The 23,224-nt window shown below is 41.0% G+C and overlaps 1 protein-coding gene across 3 annotated transcripts in view; it reads right to left on the reverse strand.

Annotated features, from left to right (window-relative positions):
• The window catches only part of ZC3H12B (zinc finger CCCH-type containing 12B), a 98,416-nt gene that overhangs the window by 12,774 nt on the left and 62,418 nt on the right, over positions 1-23,224 (reverse strand). For all 3 annotated transcript variants that reach the window (XM_089685178.1, XM_089685179.1, XM_089685180.1), the window contains exons 2-4: positions 15,745-16,556; positions 12,467-12,606; positions 7,399-7,633 (exon numbers count right to left, since the gene is read on the reverse strand). In XM_089685178.1, the coding sequence (XP_089541304.1) occupies positions 7,399-7,633; positions 12,467-12,606; positions 15,745-16,391 (1,022 nt within the window). In that variant the 5' untranslated portion in view covers positions 16,392-16,556. The remainder of the gene's footprint in view (positions 1-7,398; positions 7,634-12,466; positions 12,607-15,744; positions 16,557-23,224) is intronic.

Here is a 23,224-nt window from a genome sequence, read left to right on the forward strand (position 1 = left end):
AAATCAATTAATGTACACGTATTGGGATTTTTTTTAGCAAAGACATTTAGAATACATTTTGGCCTTAATTTATTGACAAAATGTGATTTTTGAAAAAGTTTTTACTGGACATGTATAATATCAAAAATTCAAAAATAGCTTTTTTCTCAAAATTGGTTGGCCTTTTTGTTTAGAGCACAAAAAAAACAAAAACAAAAAAAACAAAAAAAAAAAAAAAAACACACACAAACGATCAAATAGCACCAAAAGAAAGCTCCATTTGTGGGGAAAAAAGGACATCAATTTAATTTGCGTGCAGCGTTGCATGACCGCACAATTGTCAGTTAAAGTAACACAGCACCGCATCACAATAAATGGCCTGGTCAGGAAGGGGGGTAAATCCTCGAGTGCAAGTGGCAATATTACAAGTCTGTTTAGTTTTGGAACAATGAAAAATTTGAGTAGAAACCACAAAGTCTTTCGTCCTCTTAAACTGGAATGGTCACTCAATTATTCAAGATGATCAAGATTTTTATGAAGAGTAGATTTAAAGAAAACATTTAAAAAACAAAGCATGGAGGGGGGAAAAAACCTCTAAAACTTCCAGCTTGTAGCCACAAGCCACTATGTTGGAGGTCCACTCGTCCGCAATCTGTTGCCAAACCTCTGTGAAGGCCTGGAACGTCCCCCATCTGAGCATGTGGGGGCACCCCTTCATTGTGAAGAGGACTTCAGTTTAGCAGGCTTTGGAGGCCATGGTTTCTTATGAAACTGGAAATGGGGTTTTGACTGGAAGACAGAGGCCTAAGATTGGCAAAATGTAGTGGCAGGTTGTGGAACTTGGCTTAAGCGGCCCACAGAGATTTTCTTTCCTTCCTTCAACACAGCCCTTGTGTTCTGCCAACAGTGGAAGGGGAGCAGGGAGCCTTTCCTGCCGTCAGAACACAATGAATACAGTTAGCGGCTATAGTTGCTGGCAGTAATCAAATGTTAAAATATTGATAGAATAGACTTGGTTACAATTAGCCTGCCCATACCTGGATCGAATCTCAGCCGGTCCCTGCCGAACCAGCCAAATTTTGATCCAACTTTTGAGCATTAAAGTACTCTTGCCTAGAGCCCAGAGTCATTTCTGAATTAAACCATCCGGTAGGACCAGACAAATACGCTCCACATCAGGGATGCTGAATTTCTATCGCCTGATGCCCAGGACATGCAGTTCCGTCACTTGGCAGGTAGTTTTTCGTAACACTCAGCCCTGCTGCAGGTAAGCAGAAGGGCTTGTCAGTTCAAAGCATTCAAGCTGCTGCGCTGCCATCCAAATGCTTCCACACACCCCAGCAAAGTACCCTCTCAACGTATCCCGAGCCCTGCTTGCGCATCTGCCTGCTCAGGACCAACGTAGCGGGATGCCACTGGGTAGAGGGAAGGGAGGAGAGTAGACACACGTCTTCTCTTCTTGTTCCTGATCTGGAAGTGACATATGGCATTACTTCTGGGTCCCTGTTGACATTGCGATCTGCATTGCATTACATTCAGTGGAGCACAGGGGAGACATCCAGGGTCTTCTAGACCCTGGATGTCACTATAAAAGAGAACCTGTTACCAAAAAAAAATCATCACATAGGGGACTTTGATGGGGGAAAAAAAAAAAAAAAAGAAAAAAAAAAAAGGAAGGAATTTTTTTTTTTAAATTATAAAAAAAAAATATTTTACATCCAAGCACATAAAATCCTCCCCCCGCCCAAAAAAAAATGTTGAGACCCCCACCCGACATAATGCACGTTCAAACGTAAAATGCACACATTGGGGAGCTTGCACATGAAAACCTCAATTGTGATGCATATTACATATCGCCACGCATGCCGGAATTACAGAAATAATTCCAACACCAGACCATTTCCATAACGCTAAACTGATGCTCTATAGGGGGCTTTTAAGGCGGCTTTTTGCAGTAATATATGACAGAAAAAAAATGGAACATAATGTTTTGGGTGTTTTATGCAATGTTCATACCTAAAATAATTTTTTAAACGTGTGCAAACAAACGCAAACACAGCTCTGGCAACGAAAAGGTTAAAAAGGATAAGTTTACCTTCGGGAACATGTTACATGTTTTACCTGCTTTGTGTGACAGCAGTATGGGGAGACGTTTGCCGTAACAGCTGTCACTTTTTGAAAAAAAATCATGGCTGTATCATTCATTCACAGAGTTCTGTGAATAAATCACCTACAAGTACCAACAACATATGCAAATGACGGCTTGTAGTTCTCAATGAACTACCAGAGCGATGGTGAGGACTCTGGTACTGCATGGATTCTTCCTGTCAGTGTGAAACTGGCTGCTCGTTTGATGTACGGGCACACAGATTACACGGACAGTCTGCAGGAGTCCTACATTACACCCGTGATCTGCAGATTGCTAGTGCAATGTTTTCTAGGCTCCTATTAAAATAAATCAATAAAAATAGTAAATGCACATTTTTTTTACCTGCCAAAAGTGTGAATTTATTGTTTTTCTTTGTAAAAGGTGAACTTATCCTTTAAAGGAGAAGTACAGCCAAAGTCAACACAGTTTGTTCTGCATTTCTGTGACTTGTTGTCAGCTCACAGTGGGCTGAAGCCCACGATCAGCTGACATCACTGAGCCAGTCCAAGCTGGGGAAAGATCCCGACTTTAAAGTTGGCATTTACACCAAAGTCTGGAGTGGCACCTGGCTCAGCCTCTTAGCGAGCCGCTCCCTCCCTCTCCACAGCCCAGCACTCCAGTGAGCACAGGGGGGCTTAGAGCCGACAGAGGTCATTGGCAGTCATCGCTCTCTGCTCACGGTGGTGAGAACTCAGCGATCAGTGGTCATGTGATCGTCGAGGGAGCAACGAAGCTTGATTTGGCTACTCAGCATGCGCTTGTACTGAGCATCCAAGTGCTTCCGTGTGTGAGGGTAACCTAAAGGAATAAAGTTTTTTTTTCTTGACAGACAGGCAGGGAGGTGAGTAGGAGATAAACAGAGCAATGTCAAAAACATGAAGTTTGCAGCCATAAAGCTCCTTTCCTTTTTAAAGGCCCAGATATTCCTAAAAGCACTCCAGATTCAGGTTTGGTTAAAATCATTATTTCTTATCAGGACAAATAGATTGTTATATGGGACCCAGATTTAGTCCCTTGGATAAGTAGTTTTTTTTTTGGGGGGGGGGAGGGTTTATGTGTACGTCAAGACCTCAAGACTCAAAAGTTGCTCTATTGTTTCATGCATCCACTGAGAAGCGAACAGCAGACGGAAAATCCTCTATGTTTTGCTTGATTATTAGTAGAATTCCTCTAGTCACGTGATGAGACCAGATCTTAAAATGTTTTGTCACATGCCAACAGCTGCAATTGCTGGATGAAAAGCTGCTTCCACCAGCGCAAATGAGGCCTAGAATAAAGTCTCCATTTGTTTGTCTGAGGCATCCCTAAATACAGAGACCTTCTGGGAATGAGAGGGTCTTAATGATATAAGAGACTGCTGTATCCACTGAAGGCATATTCCATTTCTTAGTGAGCTCATTCTCCATGGTGTATTGCTGAGCAAACCTTTTTGGAGGAATGAACACATTGTCGGGGGAGCCCAGACTGCGTACAAAGAAATTCTTTAAAGGAGGATGAACAGGAAAGGACTAGGGATTTTGTGGTGCATGCCACAATCCCAATCCTGTATTTTTAGGAGTAAAGGAATCAGTAATTTAAATTAGTCTGAACAGCCACCATGAGAAAACTTGTGGACCCAACTGGACAGACCCAACTGGGAGATGGGCTTTTGGAGAGGAGAGCAGGCTAGCCTCTTGCCTACTGACCATGGGTCCTGGCATTTGAGGGGACTCTATTCTTTGGAAGGTGTGTGCCTGGGGGACCTTTGGAGTAGTTTTACTTCGGATTCAAATACATGTCTCCACGAAACACAAACTCTGAGAGCTGAAGGACCCGGATAAAGATTTAGGGTCTCTGTGCCCAAACCAGCATGGACTGCTTCAACCCCCCTCCTAGACTGCGAGCAGATGTTAATATAATCAGCTCAAAACAATCTGATGCTGAGGCATCCTACTTTAATCTGTTTATTAAGGTGTTGTGTTTACTGCTGTGTCTTTCTCCCATTGGTAATGGAGTTAAATGAATTACCTATTGTTTCTGTCTGTTGGCTAATTCTGCTGGAGGTTCCTACATGATAGGATTCGTCTTGTGCCAACCTTACCTAGTTATCTAATCATTGTGTGATGGTTATCCCAATGTGTAATATTTGTTTTTATTGTTCATGTGGGGTTCAATGTGCCCCTATTTTTGAAGTCATCTATTTTTTCGGTGCAATGCCCAGCTATACTACCTTGTTCCTGGGTCCCAGCGGCAAAGATGCAGTTCTCTGATGGAAGCACCCAGGTGGTCTGTCACACTTGGTTGGGAGCAGTGGGTCTACTTCCTCCCTATGGAGCAGTTTCAAACCATCACCAGGACGAAGTGTTCCAGGAGCCGCTCACCATGGAGGTGTAGTTCGAGTGGAGAAAGAAGTTCACCCAATATGGACAGCCTAGGTCTGCCTGGGACATACTGGAATTGAGAGACACAATCCACTGGGAGCTCTGGAGGGAGGTTGTCCAAGTGGAGCAAGACTGTTATAGAAAGGTCCTCTCTTTGACCATGGATCGGTACTGGCTGCAGCTGGACTTGTGTATATACCATTCCTAGGAGAGCATCCTCAGGAGGAATGGCTGATGGAGCTGGATAGGTTAGTGCAGGCAGAAATGGTGGTGGACGATGGGTACCAAACGCTGCAATGTTATGCCACCAAAGTGTGTCCGTGGCTGGAGAACAGCAATCCCATAAAAGGCTATGACTTTGGAGGCCTGGGATTGATATTTGAGGTCCTTCAGGAGGATCCACATTTTGGTAGTGCAGCACAGTGGAGATGGGAGGAGAACCAATATTTTAGGGAGTTTGGATTGAGTAGTGACTTGGACTTTATAGTCACACAAGAATGGGAGCTGGAACAAGCATATAAAAAGACTGTTTGACGAAACAGTATGCCCCCACATCCATAGGTGTTATAGATTATGAGTCACCAGCAGAAGAGCTGTCATCGGGGCAGAGCATTGCCAACCTCTTCTCAGTACCTTCAGCGACTCCAAGAGACTGGGGATTTGGTAAACTTTTCTGCTGAGGAGGAACAACCCAGTGAGCCTCCAGCAGAAGAGCTGACATCGAGGCTGCTGACCTCTGCCTACAACTGGTGGCCCTGGAGTATTTGTGCGAGGACACCGAATTTTCATTTTACCTCCCAACGAAAGAGCTGGCATAAGGGCAGAGCACCAATGACCTCTGCCCAGCACCACCAGCACTTTTGGAGCTCCAGGGATGGCAGCCTTTCTCCCCAGCAGCAGGCCAATACAGTGAAACTCCTAACCCCAGCTGAAGCACTGGCAGTGGGGAAGAGTACCGCCAGTCTCTGTCAATACACAGTCTCAGCAGAAGCACTGGCAACAGGACAGAGGGTCCAAGACGACTGCCCCACACCCCCAGCAGTTCCGGGGGTGCAGGGAGAGAAGGTGGCTGTTGTTCTTTCCCAGTGGCAGTTCGAGGATTCGGGAGAGGAGGTGGTCATCCTCCCCCTCAGTGGCAGACCCACAGTCTGGGAGAGGAGGTGGTCGTTCTCCCTCCCCAGCGGTAGTGTAGGAACTTGGGAGTGAAGGAAGTCATCCTTGCTCCACAGTGGGAGTCCTGGAGTCCAGAAGGACCAGTTAGTCTCCCCAGTGGCAATTCCACAGTCCAGGAGAGGAGGTGGTCATCCTCCCTTCCCAGCTGCAGATCCACAGTCTGGGAGCAAAAGAATCATCCTTTCTACCCAACAATCAGCCAGAGAATCCGTGCATCTGGAAGACAGTACCAGAGAAATGTTGTCTCAGCAGCCATATGAAGGTATAAGAGGAAGCCGTCCTTATTGCCCAGAGGCACATCCAGTCTGGGAGTGGAGGAAGCCATCCTTCCTCCCCAGCAGTCAGCAGAGGATGTGGGAGTCTTGAGCTTAAGCGCTTGCAACAGGGCAGAGTACCACTGGTCTCTGCCTAGCACCTCAGGTGTCATGTTTCCAGGGAGTCGGGGCACTTGGCCCCTCTCCCCAGCAGCAGACAGCCTTGGAACAGTAAAGGCCGTCCAGCTGGAGTTCTGGCAACTGGACAGAGGCACCTCTGCCCCACACCCACAGATGACAACTCCTCCCGGCGACAAAGAATGGAGACTGTGTTGGATTACTCTGTCCGACTAACAAACGTCCAAACCAGGTGGAGGTCTTGGACCTGGTTAGTCTACTTTTGAGGGGGGAGAAATGTGACAGACCCAACTAAAACAGGGAATTTGGAGGGGACTAGGGGCTAACCTTCAACCAACTGATTATGGCCCATGGAGGAGACTAGGGATTTTGTCTACTTCTGCCGGTCAGAGCATGGAAAAGAGCTCAGTTCAGCATCTGGAGAAAGCAGGTCATTCTCTAATGATGGACAATAACGTGATGAACACTTCGAGCAAAGCTTGGAGTAATTCTCTGAATAAAGACAATAAAGCTTCCATTCTGGAGTAAATGGAAAGGTGTAATATTAATCTTGTACAGGTTATTGGTCAGAGGAAATATGGTGGCCATCCTGCAGGCTGGGTTGGACATTCTCCTCAATTTGGGACAAATATTTATCAATAATCTCCTTTAAGAAATCTATGAAGATACATTAATTCCACTTTTTCAGACCGTTGGAATATTGTATGAGCTTTGTCTTATGATGAATTTTCTAGTGGACAGATTTAACAATTGAAAGCCAAACACCTGAAGAACAGCATGCGTAATACACTTTGTGTATTCAGGGTTGTGGTTACAGGCCTGAATCTGTTAATTAGATCACTGTTAGTACAGTACATCTAATGAAAAGCTAACAAAAACATGTCAATAAGTTCCATTATAATTAAACTCCAAATTTTGGTTACATCTTTCTGCACAATACCTTTTTACGGTCTTACTGAAAAAGTCAGATACTTTGGCAACTGGCAATATTGAATTGATTACCACACATGCATCAGAATCTCTGTATCCACATCTGTTTTGCATCCACATATAAAGCAAACTAATTGAGCTACAAATTTTGAATGATAAGCATGTGCTCATTCTATTATTTAATTTAGACGGCAAATTCCCACTCCCTTTACGCTAAATTTAAACTTTAACATACAGCTCAGAAATAACAATAATAATGTTAATAACAATGATATCAATAGTCACTGCCATCTCTTTTCATATTTCAAATATATTCCTTTTCTTTCCATATGGTATAGAAAAGCAATTAAAATTACAGACTTCAAAGTTCATGGATACAGGACAATGGCAATAATGCAGATCTGAAGATCCTTACTTGTCATTGACAAATGAATACATAAGAAGTCTCTCTTCAATAAACTTCTTCCACTCAGGCTTCTCATTTTGGAGGTCTCGGTAGTTGTCATTAGATACAATGATGCCATCAGAATCAAATGCCAGCTTGACTATGAAACGATCATCGTAGCAAACCACTCTGCGACCCTGCACCCGGCGAGATGGTGTAAACACAAGGATTTTCTCTTTCTCCAGCTTCCGGAGAACCTCCTGGTCTGTTAAGGGTGGCCCAAGAGAGATAGTTCATAATATAGAACATCCATTATTCATATACACAATAAAATGCTTATTTTTCATCACACAATCACATTTTTACCACTTTGAACTTAAAGAAAACCTGTAATTTGCCTATGCACTACACTCCACTGTGTTTGGCCACTGAAACCAAAGAAAAGATCAGAACTTCCTGGTGTTGAGAGGGACTCACTCCTCTTCCTTACTGCATTACAGTACTTGGCAAACAGCACTGTCACATGGTTGGTCCAAGCAAAGCAATGAGGAAGGGATGGGTGTGCCATTAAAGTGAACCTTTTGCTTTAACTTGCATGGCCAAAGCACAGATTTGCTTTAACTTCCTTGTATTCACATAGTTTTCAGCTATAATCTAAATAAATTAAATTTTTCCATGAACTTGCTGAACATACTTCATCCTAAATTACGTGTGAGCATTACTTTGTGCAACACATTCTGAGAAAAAAAGCAAGTTCATGACATAAAGCACTTCCAGATCACTATCATTCATATCTACAAATAGTAATAACTGCCAGTTTCCTCCTCATGATCCATTATTGTCATCTCTCTCATGTACTGGTAAATTATTTTTTTCTATTTTTAACCACTTTCCTGCTGTCCTGTAGCAGTATTTCTGCTACAGGGCAGCAGGGGTGCGCAAAATCATGTATATACATGATTTTGCATTTCCGGTTAGGGGGTGCGCCCTACCCGCACCGCCATTCTCAGTCTCGGCTGCCAATCATTGGGTCCCAGGCGGTGATTACTCGCCGGCACCCAGTGATTGCCAAGTATTACTGATGGGGGAGAGGACTGTAAACAATACAATTCTCTTCCCTGTCAGCTCCAGCACACTGAGCCATGCAAAGCAGTGTGCTTACAGTGGAAAGCACAGACACAGCCTCATATTAAAACACACACAGCACATAGTTAACCCTTTGCTCGCCCCAGATGTTAACCCCCTTCCTGCCTAGTGCCATTAGTACAGTGTAAGTGCTTTTTATTAGCACTGATCACAGTATTGGTATCACTGGGGATGTCAGCGACACAAAGTCAGTTCGCTCCAGTGTCAGAATGCCCGCCGCAGTCCCGCTATAAGTCGCTGATCGCTGCCATTACTAGTAAAAAAAAATAAAAAATATTTAAAAACAATTCCAGTATATCTACACAGCCATTTAACTTTCACGTATTGGGATTTTTTTTTTTAACAAAGACCTGTAGCAGAATACATTTTGCCCTAAATTGACAAAATTAGATTTTTAAAATCTAACACACAGGCAATCAAATGCCACCAAAAAAAAAAAAAAAAAAGCTCTATTTGTGGGGGAAAAAAAGGACATAAATTTAATTTTGATGCAGCGTTACATGACTATGCAATTGGCAGTTAAAGGAATGCAGCACCGTAACGCAAAAAATGGCCTGGTCAGGAAAGGAGGTAAATCCTCTGGAGGGAAAGTGATTAAAGAATATTTGGCAAGTCCATCTATATTTGTCAATTAAAATCTGGGTTGGGCTGGCATTTTAAACTTTGAACGCCCGCTTTGACGATTATATTCTGACCCTCACTGGCCTGCCTTCCTCCATGAAAAGCTCTGATTATTCCAAAGAAGCTTATGCACATGTCTTACAGTGCTTTTTCCCCCCCCATCATGATGTTTCATAAGTAAAATGTTAAAGTAGAACTATAGGCATTTTTTTTTTTTTTTGGATAGAGCAAGGGAGGCTTATAACCTGTCAGTGTTTTTTTTTTTTTTTTTTTTGCCATCTGTGTCCCATTGCGGAGGTTTCCCTTCACTTCCTGTCCCATAGCCAAACAGGGAGTGAGAGGAAATCCCTGCAAATTAACCTCCCTGGCGGTCTGATTATGTCAGTATTTTTGAATGTCAAAGCAGTACATTGTTTTACATGGAAATTTGTTGTTTTATATTGTAGGCTTGTAATCCTTAGGAATAACTCACTTAAATCTGTCCAAACAAGAGTCTAGTAAACAACCCAGGTATGATAATTCAATAATGTAGCCAAACCAAAAACACTTAAATTTGTCCAAACAAGGGTGCAATATTACTAGACACTGCATATTGGTTTAGTAAACCTCTCGGGTATGAAAAAGTTTGAAATATGGGACTGCACAAAGTTCAACGTTACAATCAGGACAATGGAACCTGGTTTTCTTTCCGATTTTTTTTCCACTGTCATCTCGCTTCGAGCAACAAACCACAAACATCTTTGTAGGTGCTGACTTTTTCTCGGTTGGTGCGATATAGTCCACAAAGTGACGACCAGTCAGGCGTTCTGGGTTGACAATGCCAACGATACAACAAACTCTATTCACAGCCATTGATGGTGTTTAGTGGTTCACAAAGATACGTTCGGCAATTTTCCAAATTAAGTCAGAATGAATCACAGGCTTGTCACTTTTTGTTTGTTTTTTTTTAGCAGAATGTAGGCATTCCACAAGCATTGCTCAAGAAGATGCCTGAAGATCTGCTTGTAGTACTTCATTTGCCATTTCCTCATTGCTGGGTAGAATGTCATTGCTTGGTTGGCTCTGTTGACACCTCCCATGTTGTTATTGTAGTCTATCACTACTTGTGGCTTCATGATTTCTTTCCCACCTTTTGTGCGTACCATAACAGTGGAGGGATTAAGAATTGTATTCATTAGGCACACATCATTTTTGTCACGCCATCGCAGTGCCCTCATTTTACCTTTCTGCCAGGACACCATTTCTCCAGTCTTAAGCTTCTTATTGCCAAACATTGGTGGCATGTCACGCCAGTTAGCCCTAACTATTCCATAGGCATCTGTTTTGTTTTGCAGAAAAAACTCAAAGTTCAGGAGATGTATAAAAGTTGTTGGTTGTTACCAAATAGCCCTGCTTTAGCAATGGCTCAATTAATGAAAGAACAGAAGATGTTGTTATTTCATAGTTGCTGTATTTTGGATTGAATTTTGTTCCTTTTCCAGTGTATATGACTGAATTCCAAATGTAGCCAGTTGATGATTCGCATAGCATGTAGGATTTTACGCCAAATCGTGCTCTCTTTGATGCAATGTATTGTACCCAGCTGAGCCTTCCCTTGTAGGCCATTAGACTTTCATCTATGCTGATATCTTTCTGGCACATAGCGCCATTGAAAATTCTTTACAATCATTTGAGATACTTCCCAAATTTTCTTTAGTTTTGGTCAGGGGCAGACTGACCATTTGGAAACTCGGGTACCGCCCGAGGGCCCAGAGTCAGTAGGGGGCCCCATGAGATGCCCCTGGTACCTTTATCATAGGCTTTTTTGAGTTTGGGCAAGGACACAGGGGCCCCATGATCCCCAATTGCCCAGGGGCCCCATGAGTTGTCAGTCCACCCCTGGTTTTGGTGCAGGATGAGTAGTTTCATGAAATTTTAAGTTGTTTTTGAAGTGTAAACATTTCATGATCAGGGAAAATTCGTACTCTGACATGACTGTGCCAAAGAATGGAGTGGAAAGTAATTTATTAATTGTCCAATAACACTTCTGCAGGAGTTTCTCCACCACTCCCTGAAGTATTATTAGGCCCATAAATGTCATCTTTGGTCACTGGTTCCCACTTTCTGCTTCTTGGAAACTTCCGATGAAGAGTAGTCAATTGTTGCTCTTGGTACCGGTTTGTCTCAGTAGCGATTTTTTCAATAACCTCATTGGTCAGATATAATTGTAAGTATGCCAAGATGTTGTCATGTTCAATGTCTACTTTCATACCAGATGCTCCAGTAAATGGGAATCTTGGGGGCACTGCCTGATCCATACCACAGTCAATAGAGCACCAAGTTCGCATATCACTGAGCTCAGTCGCAGAATTGTCGCTGTCCTCACTTTCAGTGTCTGATGATGAATTTCCCCATGAATCACTATCGCACAATTCTACAGGTGATTCTAATTCACTGTGTCTTCTAGCTGGTCTAAAACCACTTCTGACCTAAAAAGGGACACTTTTTGGATGCCATGGACGTTCTCAAGTTTCCAGGCAGAAAGAACGATAAAAGTGCAGGCAGGGCACTGGACAAAGCACTAGGAATAAAACTGAGGTGAAATGGTTTGATACAGTAATGTAATCCTAACAGATTACAATGTATCGTGTGTATGTCATATTTTTACTTTTTTGAATCTCCCGCCGGTTCCACCCCCCCGCGTCGTGACACTCGCAGGAAAGGAAACCCAGAAGACGAATGCCGACATCGGCCAGAGGACATGGCTGGAGGACATCGGGGGATCACAGGACAAGGTAAGAATCGGGGGAATCACACAAGAACCACTACAGTGTAATCCCGAGTGTGGCTCGGGGTTACCGCTTTTGGTACTGAAAATTAACCCCGAGCCACACTCGGGATTACTGCCAGGGAAGTTAAGGGAATTCCTTGGGGACCTCCAGGTCACCAGAACTAGTGTCCCCATTGGAAGACTTCCCCCTTATTACTTTTCTTTTTGAGACAACCCAAAATGTGGAATTTTCTTTTACTTTCAATGATAATGGTAAACAGGACAAATAAAGACGATGAATCTTGTTCTAATGCTTCTCCAATCAACCCAAAACGAAAAAAAAAAAAAAAAAAATTACTTTAAAATGTTTAATTGCTCAAAAGAGATTTTGAAACCCTAAAGTTGAGCAATCAAACCAGTAAGTCAGCTAGACTAGTTTTCAAAGTGCTCACAATTCAGTGAGTTAACATTTATTGTACATTTGTCATTTTAGCACAAACATTAGGGCATACATAAGAAGTGTTAAAATATTTAACTGGTTGGTAACTTATCCTAAAGGCAGAAATAATAAAAATAAAATACCTGTGATGGGGGCATCAGGTCGAGACTGCTCCTTCCGCCAAGCTGGTACAAAGACAGTAATGTCTTTATGGCCTTTCTCCAGAAACCATTCCACAGCCAGCTGTATTCCTCGGCATGAGAAGACCTCTTTATTGCCATGACTAAGTGAGGAGGACAGATAGAAAATGAACAAAAAAATGAAACATTCAAGAAACAAACAAACATACTCTTCTCCTTCACTCTGTGATATCAGCATTTCAGCTGTATGCGAATAGAGGTTGTTAGGTACAATTCCATCCACTACAACTGGTAAAAGGGAACCTATGGACTTGTAAATGAAAAAACAAAAAGAGGGCGCACTGACCTAGTGCATTATCGTTTAAAAATATTTATTGAGAGAAAAAGGTAAGTATCATACTCACAATGGACATAAAAAACACAGGCATATCACAGTGAACAAGGTGTTCAATCCAAACAGCATCTGAGTCCATACGATGGAACCCTGGATGACTAACTAGCTGACGCGTTTCAAGGACTCAGCCTCTTCCTCAGGGCTCTGAGGAAGAGGCTGAGTCCTCCAAAGGCATCAGCCAGTTGGTCATCCAGGGTTCCATCGTATGGACTCAGATGCTGTTTGGATTGAACACCTTGTTCACTGTGATATGCCTGTGTTTTTTATGTCCATTGTGAGTATGATACTTACCTTTTTCTCTCAATAAATATTTTTAAACGATAATGCACTAGGTCGGTGCGCCGTCTTTTTGTTTTTTCAATTGCATTTAGTGACTTTGGACCGCCCTGGTCTGTTGAGGGCAGCAAGCAGTGCATATTCCAGAACGTTCATATTGGTTCTGGCGAGTCCATTCCCAGCACAGGAGAAAAGTGTTTGCTGTGTTGGATATGGACTTGGTAAGCCAGATAAACCTGCTGCAGCTTTAGAAAACAATCAAATCCAGGTGGTTGCATGAATGCTTCATCCATATGTAAAGCTCCCCTACTAATGCATAAAGCCTGTTCACTATTACACAAATTACAATGAGCTTTAATAATCATCCCGTGGACCCCCTCACCATTTTAGCTACTGAAAAAAAAAAAAAAAAAAAAAAAAAAAAAAAAAAAAAGGATATACCAGATATGAAAAGCAGTGGTCCAAAATGCTCCCACACAGTGCTCAAACCAACAAAACTGCTCAGGGAGTGTGAAGTTTGTTGACTGGAGCACTGGGCAGAGGGATGTTGATCCACAGTGCTCTGTATTGAGCAGTGGTCTTGATCTTCAGCATGCTGCTTGCAAAAGAAATATTAGTAAAGGCTGAAGCATGCTAAAAGGTTAAAAATATAAAACCCACCAACACATCCTTTAGTGTTTTTGCAGCATGAACGGTGCTTTTAGTAGTGACCAAGTGGCTGCCTTAGTAAAATTGTTATTTACTTGTATACTTGTAGATTATCTTTTGTCCTTGGATATAAATTATAAAGAAGTCAAAACTAATAAGCTTGTAGGCTGGTAAATACTTCTGAATTTCTGTATTGTAAAATCAAAATACAGTTAACCAAATTAGCACTAACAGTAGGCAGAAATTAAATAGAACGCACAGTTTTTATATACTTAGATACACTGCAAATGTAAAAATAAGTCGGATGTAAAACTTTTTCAATGTGCTTTAAAGCCTGGTACATTAGTCATTCTGCAACAGTGTAGTAGTTAGCTTCCGGAAAGATTCCAATGGTATGACATTTTTAAAACTAATGTACATTAGAGAAAATAGCCTTTAAAAAACACAACATTTTAACTATACAAGCAAAAGAAGCCAGCTTGATATAATTCTTATTCTTTCATAAAACCGTGTTTCTAGGTTTAATTTGCAATTATAGTTGTAGATGGATGCAGCCATAAATGCTGAATAATATACAATAGCTGTGCTTCAATGCACCTTCTTACGGTGCAAGTCTATGGGAGCAGGCCAACATCTTGTTAGTTGGGTCCCATTCACATCTATGCAGGTGCATCGAATTGTGTTGAGCTTTGGGCAGCCCATTTATTTCAATAGGTTGCCCTATTTAAAAGAAAAAAAAAAAAATATGTGCATGACCCTTTTAGAAAATCATGCCATACCAAGAAGTATGGTAGTTTGTTACCATGCATTTTGGCATGTGCATTAGCAAGGGATGTGAGGGTGTCATTAAGTTCAATTTTGCACATGTTCCTACAAGGTAAAAATGTGAACCTTGCCTTTGGGGAGCAAAAATCCAAACGCACACAGTGTGAGGTATGTTCTTTTTCGTCTTCATGTTTTGATGTAGTGCAGTTTGGAGCAATGTTTACAGCATATAGAAGAGTGTTTTTTTTTTTTTTTAAATGCACATTACAGTGGTATGGTAACACAAGCAAAATGTATCGAAAATATGTGTAAATGTACATATTTGCCAGCTTGCGACAAATAATCAAATGCCTACTGAAGGGGTCCTGCACGACTCCGAAACAGTGCACTCTTTTGTGATTTGAGCATTCTTCAATAAAACTTCTCAGGCAACATTTGATGATCCGTGGTGTGCTGTGAAATATGTACATTGAACACTGGCAGGGGACCTGAGAAGAAGAAGATGGTGGCCTCTCTGTGCAAAGCCATTGTACACAGCAGGTAAGTATGTGTTTTTTTTTTCTAAATAACAAAAAAAAAACCTTTTAGAATCACTTTAAGAAAGATCCCAATAATAAAAAAATCCTTGCTTTTCCACCTGATCAGTGCTTCCAATGTAACAATCCCAAAGTTCCAGAGACAACCATACACCTCCACTATTCAGGACTAGTACAGTGTACTGAACTCCATCTGTAATATGGTAGACCTCATCCAATCACTACATGACCAAGCTTACAAATTCCAAGCCAGATTTCCTTTGTTTTGGTCTGGATAATGGAATAGTAACCAACATCTGTTGTCCATCCCCACCTTTCTAACCCCAATATAAACTGATCCACTAGGGAACCTCAGAATTTTAACCCCTTTCAGTACCCAAAGGCCTGAGAGTCTTGCTGTAAGACCTTTTGTTACCCATGTCGTCTTATACTGTAAAAACTCTCAATAAAACTTGAATTATGAAAATATAGGCGCTTGAATGTACCCTTACTCAGGAGCACAGTGACAGAATTGAGCAATTGAGGGTCCCCTCTAGTGTCTAATCAACAAATCTCTACTTTTATAAAAATAAAAAAAACTTAATTCCAAGGCAGACAAAATATTGGTGCAATTATTTAATGTTATTAGAAATTATCTTGTTGCAGTAAATAAGTATACCAACCTCATTGCTACATTACTTCCATCAATGACTATTGGTCTGAGGTTATCTGAATTGTCAACAATTTCATCTTCTAAAGAAAGTTCAGGACTTGTTATCTCTTTGGTGCAAGGACCTCTAGGTACAAGATTGCTACTCAAACTGCCTCCACTAGTCTGTGCTTCTGACTCTCCCTTATTGCCTAGCCTCACCAGCTCTGCCAGGACATCATTTATAAGAGCATCTGCCCCCAACTTGTTGAGGACAGCTTGGATTTGTTCCCCATTGTAGCCCAGCTTCAAGGCAAAGTCCATTTTTGCTTGATATTCTCTGTCTAGGCTGCTCTTAGCATCTTCTGACTTTGTTGCTTGTTCAAGGGGAACTTGAATACTGCTCTGAGAGAAGCTGGGACGGTCCAGACAAGGGGATCTGCAGAGTTGTCTATGTGGTTTACTGGAAATGTCCATGCCTTGAAAAAGGGTGTTAACGTAGCTGCTGAGGGCACTTTTTCCTCCCTGCTGTTCTGCTTCACTTTCAGAGCTGGTCCATTCATCAGATTCTCCACTGCAATCTCCCATCTCGTATTCCATCTCACTTGCAGCCGCCCGATCTTCTTTGGACGGCCTCTTCTTTTCCATTTCCAGTTTTCTGACCATGGACCAGGCCGTCATCACGTTTCCCAGATGACCAAAGATCACAAGGCTCCCCTTTTGCTTTATTAATGCAACCAGTTATGTGTATGTAAGGGCATTTTCAAGCAAGGGCACGATTATTTCCACGTCTGAAAACCAAACTGTTGCAGGATGATCTGTGATGCCAATAGATAAAATGTACTCCTGAAAAAAAATAAATAAAAAAAACCTTCATCAAAATGATCTGCAATAATCCTTATGTAACTTGAAATGCTTGACATTTAGATTTATTATGACTGAATGATGGCCAACTCAGATTTTAAAGGGAACATTTCTGTATAGAAATATGTAAGCTTTTAACAGTTTGCCCGATTTTACATTGAATTGAATTGTAAATTAATTTGAATTATGCTCCATCTATACCAGCATTACCCTGGCCTTTGCTAAGGCTGGGCAAACGAATAGAGTCACTCACCTTTCCCTCTTCTCAGCAGATTATGCTGACTTTTTGGCACTCAACTCCCCCACCAATTTTGTCATTAGACGTTAAGCAAAATACCCAGAAGTTCTGATTATTGGCAACTTGTTACTTATGCTGGCCATACACTTATTGATTTTCAGACATAAATATGTGTATGAAAATTCTTTGTATATTCGATGAATGGACGAATGTTGTTGAAAATTTCACTTGCTGTATTCAATTTTAAAATGAACGTACATTTCTGAATGAAAACCACATACATTGTCCAAAAATTTGTTCGATCCAGAAAAATTTTCTATTCTGCTCCTTCAAAATTTCCAGTCACCGTGGCAGAAAAATGAACGTCGATGTGACCTCAAGAACAATTAGAAAATTGAATGAACTTTCTTATGAAACATTTCAAATGGAAATCTGTACGTATATGGCCAGCAAAAAAAAGTCACCCTCTCCTATGTTACAGCACTGGTGACACAGCCCTCTGTACAGTCCGGAGGTTACGCTGGGCTTTTTTCCAAATCTTAGTGGACAGGTGACAAAAAAGGGAAATATATGCTGTTGTGGGTAGGGAGGACAAAGAAAAAGGTCAGTTTACGCAGGATTCAGCAAGCTATCTGCTTGTGGATCCCCTGCTGATTGGTATGGACCATGCTCTATGTGAAAGAGCTCTAAAATGGAAGAATAAAGTACCTTCAGCATACTGGAATGGTCTGACTCCCTAAACCAGGCATGTCCAAAGTCCGGCCCGCGGGCCATTTACGGCCCGGGGGTCGGTTTAATACGGCCCTCCAACAGCCCCTCCCTGCTCTGTGTAATGTGGCCCTCCCATGGCCCTCCCTTCTATGGCAGACAGTCTTCTGCTTGAGAGCAGAGGGCAGAGCGCATGCCTGACTGCGGCGCGTTCTCCCTGGTCTGTGTAAATGCGGCTGTCGCACGGCCCTCCCTTCTGTGGCAGACAGTCTTCTGCTTGAGAGCAGTGCGCATGCGTGACTGCGCCGCGCTGGGAGCGACAGAGGGCGGTGACGTCAGGGCCGGGCTTCCAGCGTGAAGTGTGTTTCTCTTCCCCTCCCGGCTGCCGAGCAGAGACTTCAGCTCCAGCTACCTTTTTCACCCTTCACATTAGTGCAGGTAAGTTTTTTTTAAATTTATTTTCAATACATTGTGAAAACTCAGCTGTCAGTTGATCTTAATGTTATGAAATAAAAAGTATGTCGTTTGCAATTAATTTGGCATAAAATAATTTATTTGCATTTAATTGTAATGGTTCAAAGAATGTTCGGAAAAATGTTCGGCCCTCCACCATGTTCACTTCATCCAATCTGGCCCTCTTTGAAAAAAGTTCGGACACCCCTGCCCTAAACTGTTCATTCATGTGTCCACTCGTTTCTTGCATACATTTCGTTTCTTACAGACACAGAAAAGAGAACTCTGTCCACACTACAAAAATTCCCCAAGCAAAAACCGCTGTAACCTCTTAAGAATTTCCCTTTTTTGCTATTCTAAACACGATATAAACCAGTTACCTGGTAACTCAATTTCCAGAAATCTTCCAGGATAGCACGAGTGTAGTTCCCCCCTTCCAAAACAGGAAACACAAGGCTCACAGACAATAAAAGAACAAGCTCAGACTCACTGCCTCAGTAATATTTAACCACCATATTTATTGGGCACTTTCACCCCCTTCCAGCCCAGGTCAAGTTTCAGAGTTCAGCACTGTCACATATTGAATGACAATTACTCAATCATGAAACACTGTACCCAAATTAAATTTTTTTTTTTTTTACTTCTACTGCTTCTGCTACTGTGTACTATTGTGATAGCTGTGATTGGCCACAGCTATCACATGGTACAGCTCCACTGTGATTGACCCAGCACCATGTGATCACTGTGACCAATCAGAGATCACAGTAGTAAACAATGGCTATGAATGACAAGCCATTGTTTGTTAAGAACCGACATGTGATTGCTGTGATTGGTACCAGCGCCATGCATAGTGGCCTAGTGGACACAGCGGGTCACAGATTGCATCGCTGCGTGGCCCCCGAGGGCGCACACGAGGTAGGACACCATACGACATCTGCCCAGGGCAACAGAACATTCACCCAGCTTTATTATTACAATAGGTTGTGTGGAAAGTGGCTAAGAACCAAAAGAAAATAGAATGTACTGTGAATAATTTTAAACCCCGAAACACTTAAATAATCAGAGGGATTTTCCTGCTGTCCTGGAAATTGAGTTACCAAGCAACCAGCTCTGTTTTCCCCAATTATCCTGTAGGATAGCATATGAGAAATAAGAAAGAAAATAACCTAACTAAAGTGGAACGTCTGTTTGCAGGACCCATTTCCCCAAGGCTTAGTCCTGAATGGACAGCATGGCAAACTTGTCATGCTGAACCAACCATATAAAAAAGAAAAAAACAAAAAAACAAAAAAAACAAACAAACAGGCAGCAGCTCTGAAGAGCTGTTCAGGCACCCCACCAGTTTTCTGTCCATGCTGAAGCCAAAGTCCTGTGAAATGACCTCTATTACCACTGGGTGGCTCGACTTTTGAAAGTTTGAACAGTATGTCCAGAAATTGTGTATCTGATCCACCTTTCTATGGTTTTCATCGACATCTTAGCAACTCTCTTGGGTCCTACAAATAGTACAAAAAGCAATTTTCAACAGTTTGGATTTCTTAAAGAGTTACTAAACCAAGGACCCTACATTCACCATACCTGGTCTCCCACAGTACACAGAACATGGAAGTGCAATTATTTTAGTAAATATAAACTGCTAAATACCTTTTCTCATCAGCAGTTAGAGCAGTCTTGTGACTTCTATCAGTGTCCAGTAGAACACTGGTTAAAGCTTGCAGGAGGAGTTTTCTTTCTACTCTAGGAGGATGCAGAACCCCTGACCTCTGTATGGGCAGTGTTGATTGGCCTTGTGCTGAGCACATGCATCTACCAAGAAAAAAAAAAACCTCTCTAGCAATACACACCAAAGTGAGCATGAGCAATGTCTCCACACGATATGCCTTATCCAGAGATAAGAGGAGGGCACTGAAAGAAGGGAAGTATCAGAGAAGTCAGGATCAAACAGTGTTTTTACAAAATGCAGAGGATTAACCCCTTCCACAGTGAGTATAAGTCCTCAGGCACACTGGACATTTTTACAGCTGCTGTTTTTGGCTTTTGACATTTTTTTCTACAGCCAGTAAACTCCCCAGCATGATATCCTATGTGTCCATGCACACAGACTGAAATCAACGTTTTTTGGCAGGGACAATTTTTGGCTGGAAAAAAAAACAAACAGGTCTAGTGGGTTTCTAGAGTTTTTTAGATGCAAAAATGCTTTAACGCTGACAAATGTGACACAACATGCTAATCGCGGCAAACCAGCATTTCTGGATGTTTGACGAAAAAAAACAAAACACTAAAAATGCGAAAAAACGTGACAAAACGCCACTAAACGCTAAAAAAACTCAGGTTTTTAACGTGACTTTACACAGTTAACGATACCGGCATTATCAAAACACCCAGTGTGCATGGATCCTAACAAACATGCTTTACTGCATATACAGACTGATTTTGCTGTTGTGAGTTTAGTAAAACTAAAATGTTCTGCAAACATCCAAGCACACCAAAGTTGCTTCCTATCCTTGGATGGGTTTGAATATAGGGAAGGAATTCCAATTTCCTTAGTCCAATGGATATGGAGCAAGTTTAAAACCCAGATCTACTAGAAGGACTATCGAATCCAAAAAAAACTGTGCAGTAGGTCTGCGAGAACTAGAATGTACCTTCCACTAAAACTCCTGATGTGGCCAAAAGCTACTAACAGTCTTAAAAACAGGGTGGATAAAAATTAATGATTTTTTGAAAAAAAGAAAAAAAAAAAAAAAATCAGATTTTTTTTTATTTAAATCTGATTTTTTAAATAAAATGCTTTTTGAGGAAAATATATTACCATCCAAAAGGTTATTCCATCATGAAATAAAGATTAGTTTTTTAATTATGTAGAATAAGGCTGTATATGTTTAATTTTTTTGGTAAATAAATTCCATTAATCCATTCACAATGACATGCTCTAACAAAAATATATCGTCATAATGACAAGAGGAAAAAACCTTATAATGTTAATAAAATACACACTAGGATCAATGGCAAAAAATTTATATATATATATATATATATATATATATATATATATATATATATATATATATATATATATATATATATATATATATATATATATATATATATATATAGGGATATCTAAATAGTCCTGATTAGCTGTTATCAATAAAACTATTGATATCCAATTCTATATTAAGTCCCTTGGGGCGCATACAGTCCATCTGGAATATCCATTTCGTTTCCATTTGCGAGACTGCTCTTTTTTTTTTTTTTTTTTTTTATTTATGCCTCTCCAATGGGCTTGTACAAGCCCATTGGAGAGGCATAAATAAAAAAAGAGCAGTCTCGCAAATGGAAACGAAATGGATATTCCAGATGGACTGTATGCGCCCCAAGGGACTTAATATAGAATTGGATATCAATAGTTTTATTGATAACAGCTAATCAGGACTATTTAGATATCCCTCTATATATATATATATATATATGAATTTTTTGCCATTGATCCTAGTGTGTATTTTATTTTATTAACATTATAAGGTTTTTTCCTCGTCATTATGACGATATATTTTTGTTATTTAGGTGATTTTAATATTAAATATTTTATCATTTTAACATTCTGCATGCACTAATGACCTATAGGTCTATAGGTGTATGTTATATTTTATATCTGTATTAATTATATATATTGTTGATTTATTCATTTATCACTGGTTTTAGATATAATTTTCATACATATGGGTACTTATGATGTGCTTATATTTATGTCTGGCAGACTTTATATATTTGCCAATATTTATGTATGCATGACCACCAGGTTTTTATATGAACTTTTTTAATTTAATTTTATTTTATGTGAATATATTTTTTATTCATATAAGGTATTTATATACTTACATTATTGTTGTCATGATAAATATGGGCTATATAACATGATTTTGGATCTGTTAATTAAGATCCATTTTTGTCTTTGCCCACAGTTATATTACCTTGGTTTGATTCCACACAGGTGATCTATAATGTTAAACTATGGATTGAATCATCCCTGGTGCTCATAGTATTTGACTGAATCATCCCTGGTGCTCACAGCATTTGTTTCTGCTGTTTGTTTCCGTGTACCCGATGAGAGGGCGTTTGCGCATGCGCCATCGGGTTGGGCTACAATAAAATGGCGCCCGTTGCGCGGACATCCAGCATAGGGAAGATGGCGCATGACGTATCGCGCATGCGCCATCGTTCGTATTTAAGCATTGTCATTTGCGTCCACCACTGTAAGCTGCACCCCTATGAGTACGAGCCTTCGCTCGAAACGCGTCAGAGAAAGCTACAGCAGGTTGGACGCCTCACCGCCGGCGCCACGAGGGGCCCCGGCGGCCATCTTTGATTTGCATCTGGGTCAGTACAATTTTTTGTATATTGGATTTCCTGCTATTCTGTGCCTATAATAAAGATACCTAAGGATATTACACTATGTGGCCCTTTCTATTTGAGTTCTGGTGGGAACCGGCCAGATCCACAGAAAAGCTGCATCTATCCGGGTACCAGGCCATGAAGGATATGCTGACCAGATCTGACCAGACCAGGATGATGACACAGGAGGTCCAGTGATATTATACACAAATGCGCATAAAGATTGCGTATCTGGTGAGTGCGCAATCTTTACATTTTTATCACCTGACGGTTCCTAATATTGGACGTCTGAGGATCATCCTGGATCTTAAGAGCACTCCTCCATTGGACTGTTTCACTTCCCTCACTTCATAGCCACCATTCAGTGGCTTTATTAGTACACAGTCACTGTTTATCATCATTGTTTATCGACTGTGTTTTATTTATTACTATTTGCTAGTTATATAGCGCTGCACCCCCCTTTTTTACATTTATGTCTTTGAAGGTTTGATACGGTGCCTTTTTTGGTGTACAGCTGCTGTTCATCATCATATTCATTCAAGCGCTCACTGATTTTTTGCTTTTCTTTAATATGAAAAGTTGTTATTGTAAAAATCTTCATCTACTTGCATATTAAAGTTATACCAGCAAGAATTAGTCTTTATGTAGAAAACTAGGATTTAAATCAAGCCTTACTGACTAGTGATTTAAATTGTGATTTAAATCAGTTTGATTTAAATCAAATCCACCCTGCTTAAAAATAATGTTTTTGTGCATGTAGTATACCAAAAGGGTGGCTGGATGCGCCCTATGATCACTATATATAAATTCTAATTTTGAAAATTGCCATTTAGTCACTGGGTCACGTGTTGGTACT

This window comes from Staurois parvus, unplaced genomic scaffold (genome assembly GCF_062004578.1).
Source record: "Staurois parvus isolate SC_StPar_1 unplaced genomic scaffold, SC_StPar_1.0 ptg000365l, whole genome shotgun sequence".
In the NCBI taxonomy this organism is placed as follows: domain Eukaryota; kingdom Metazoa; phylum Chordata; class Amphibia; order Anura; family Ranidae; genus Staurois; species Staurois parvus.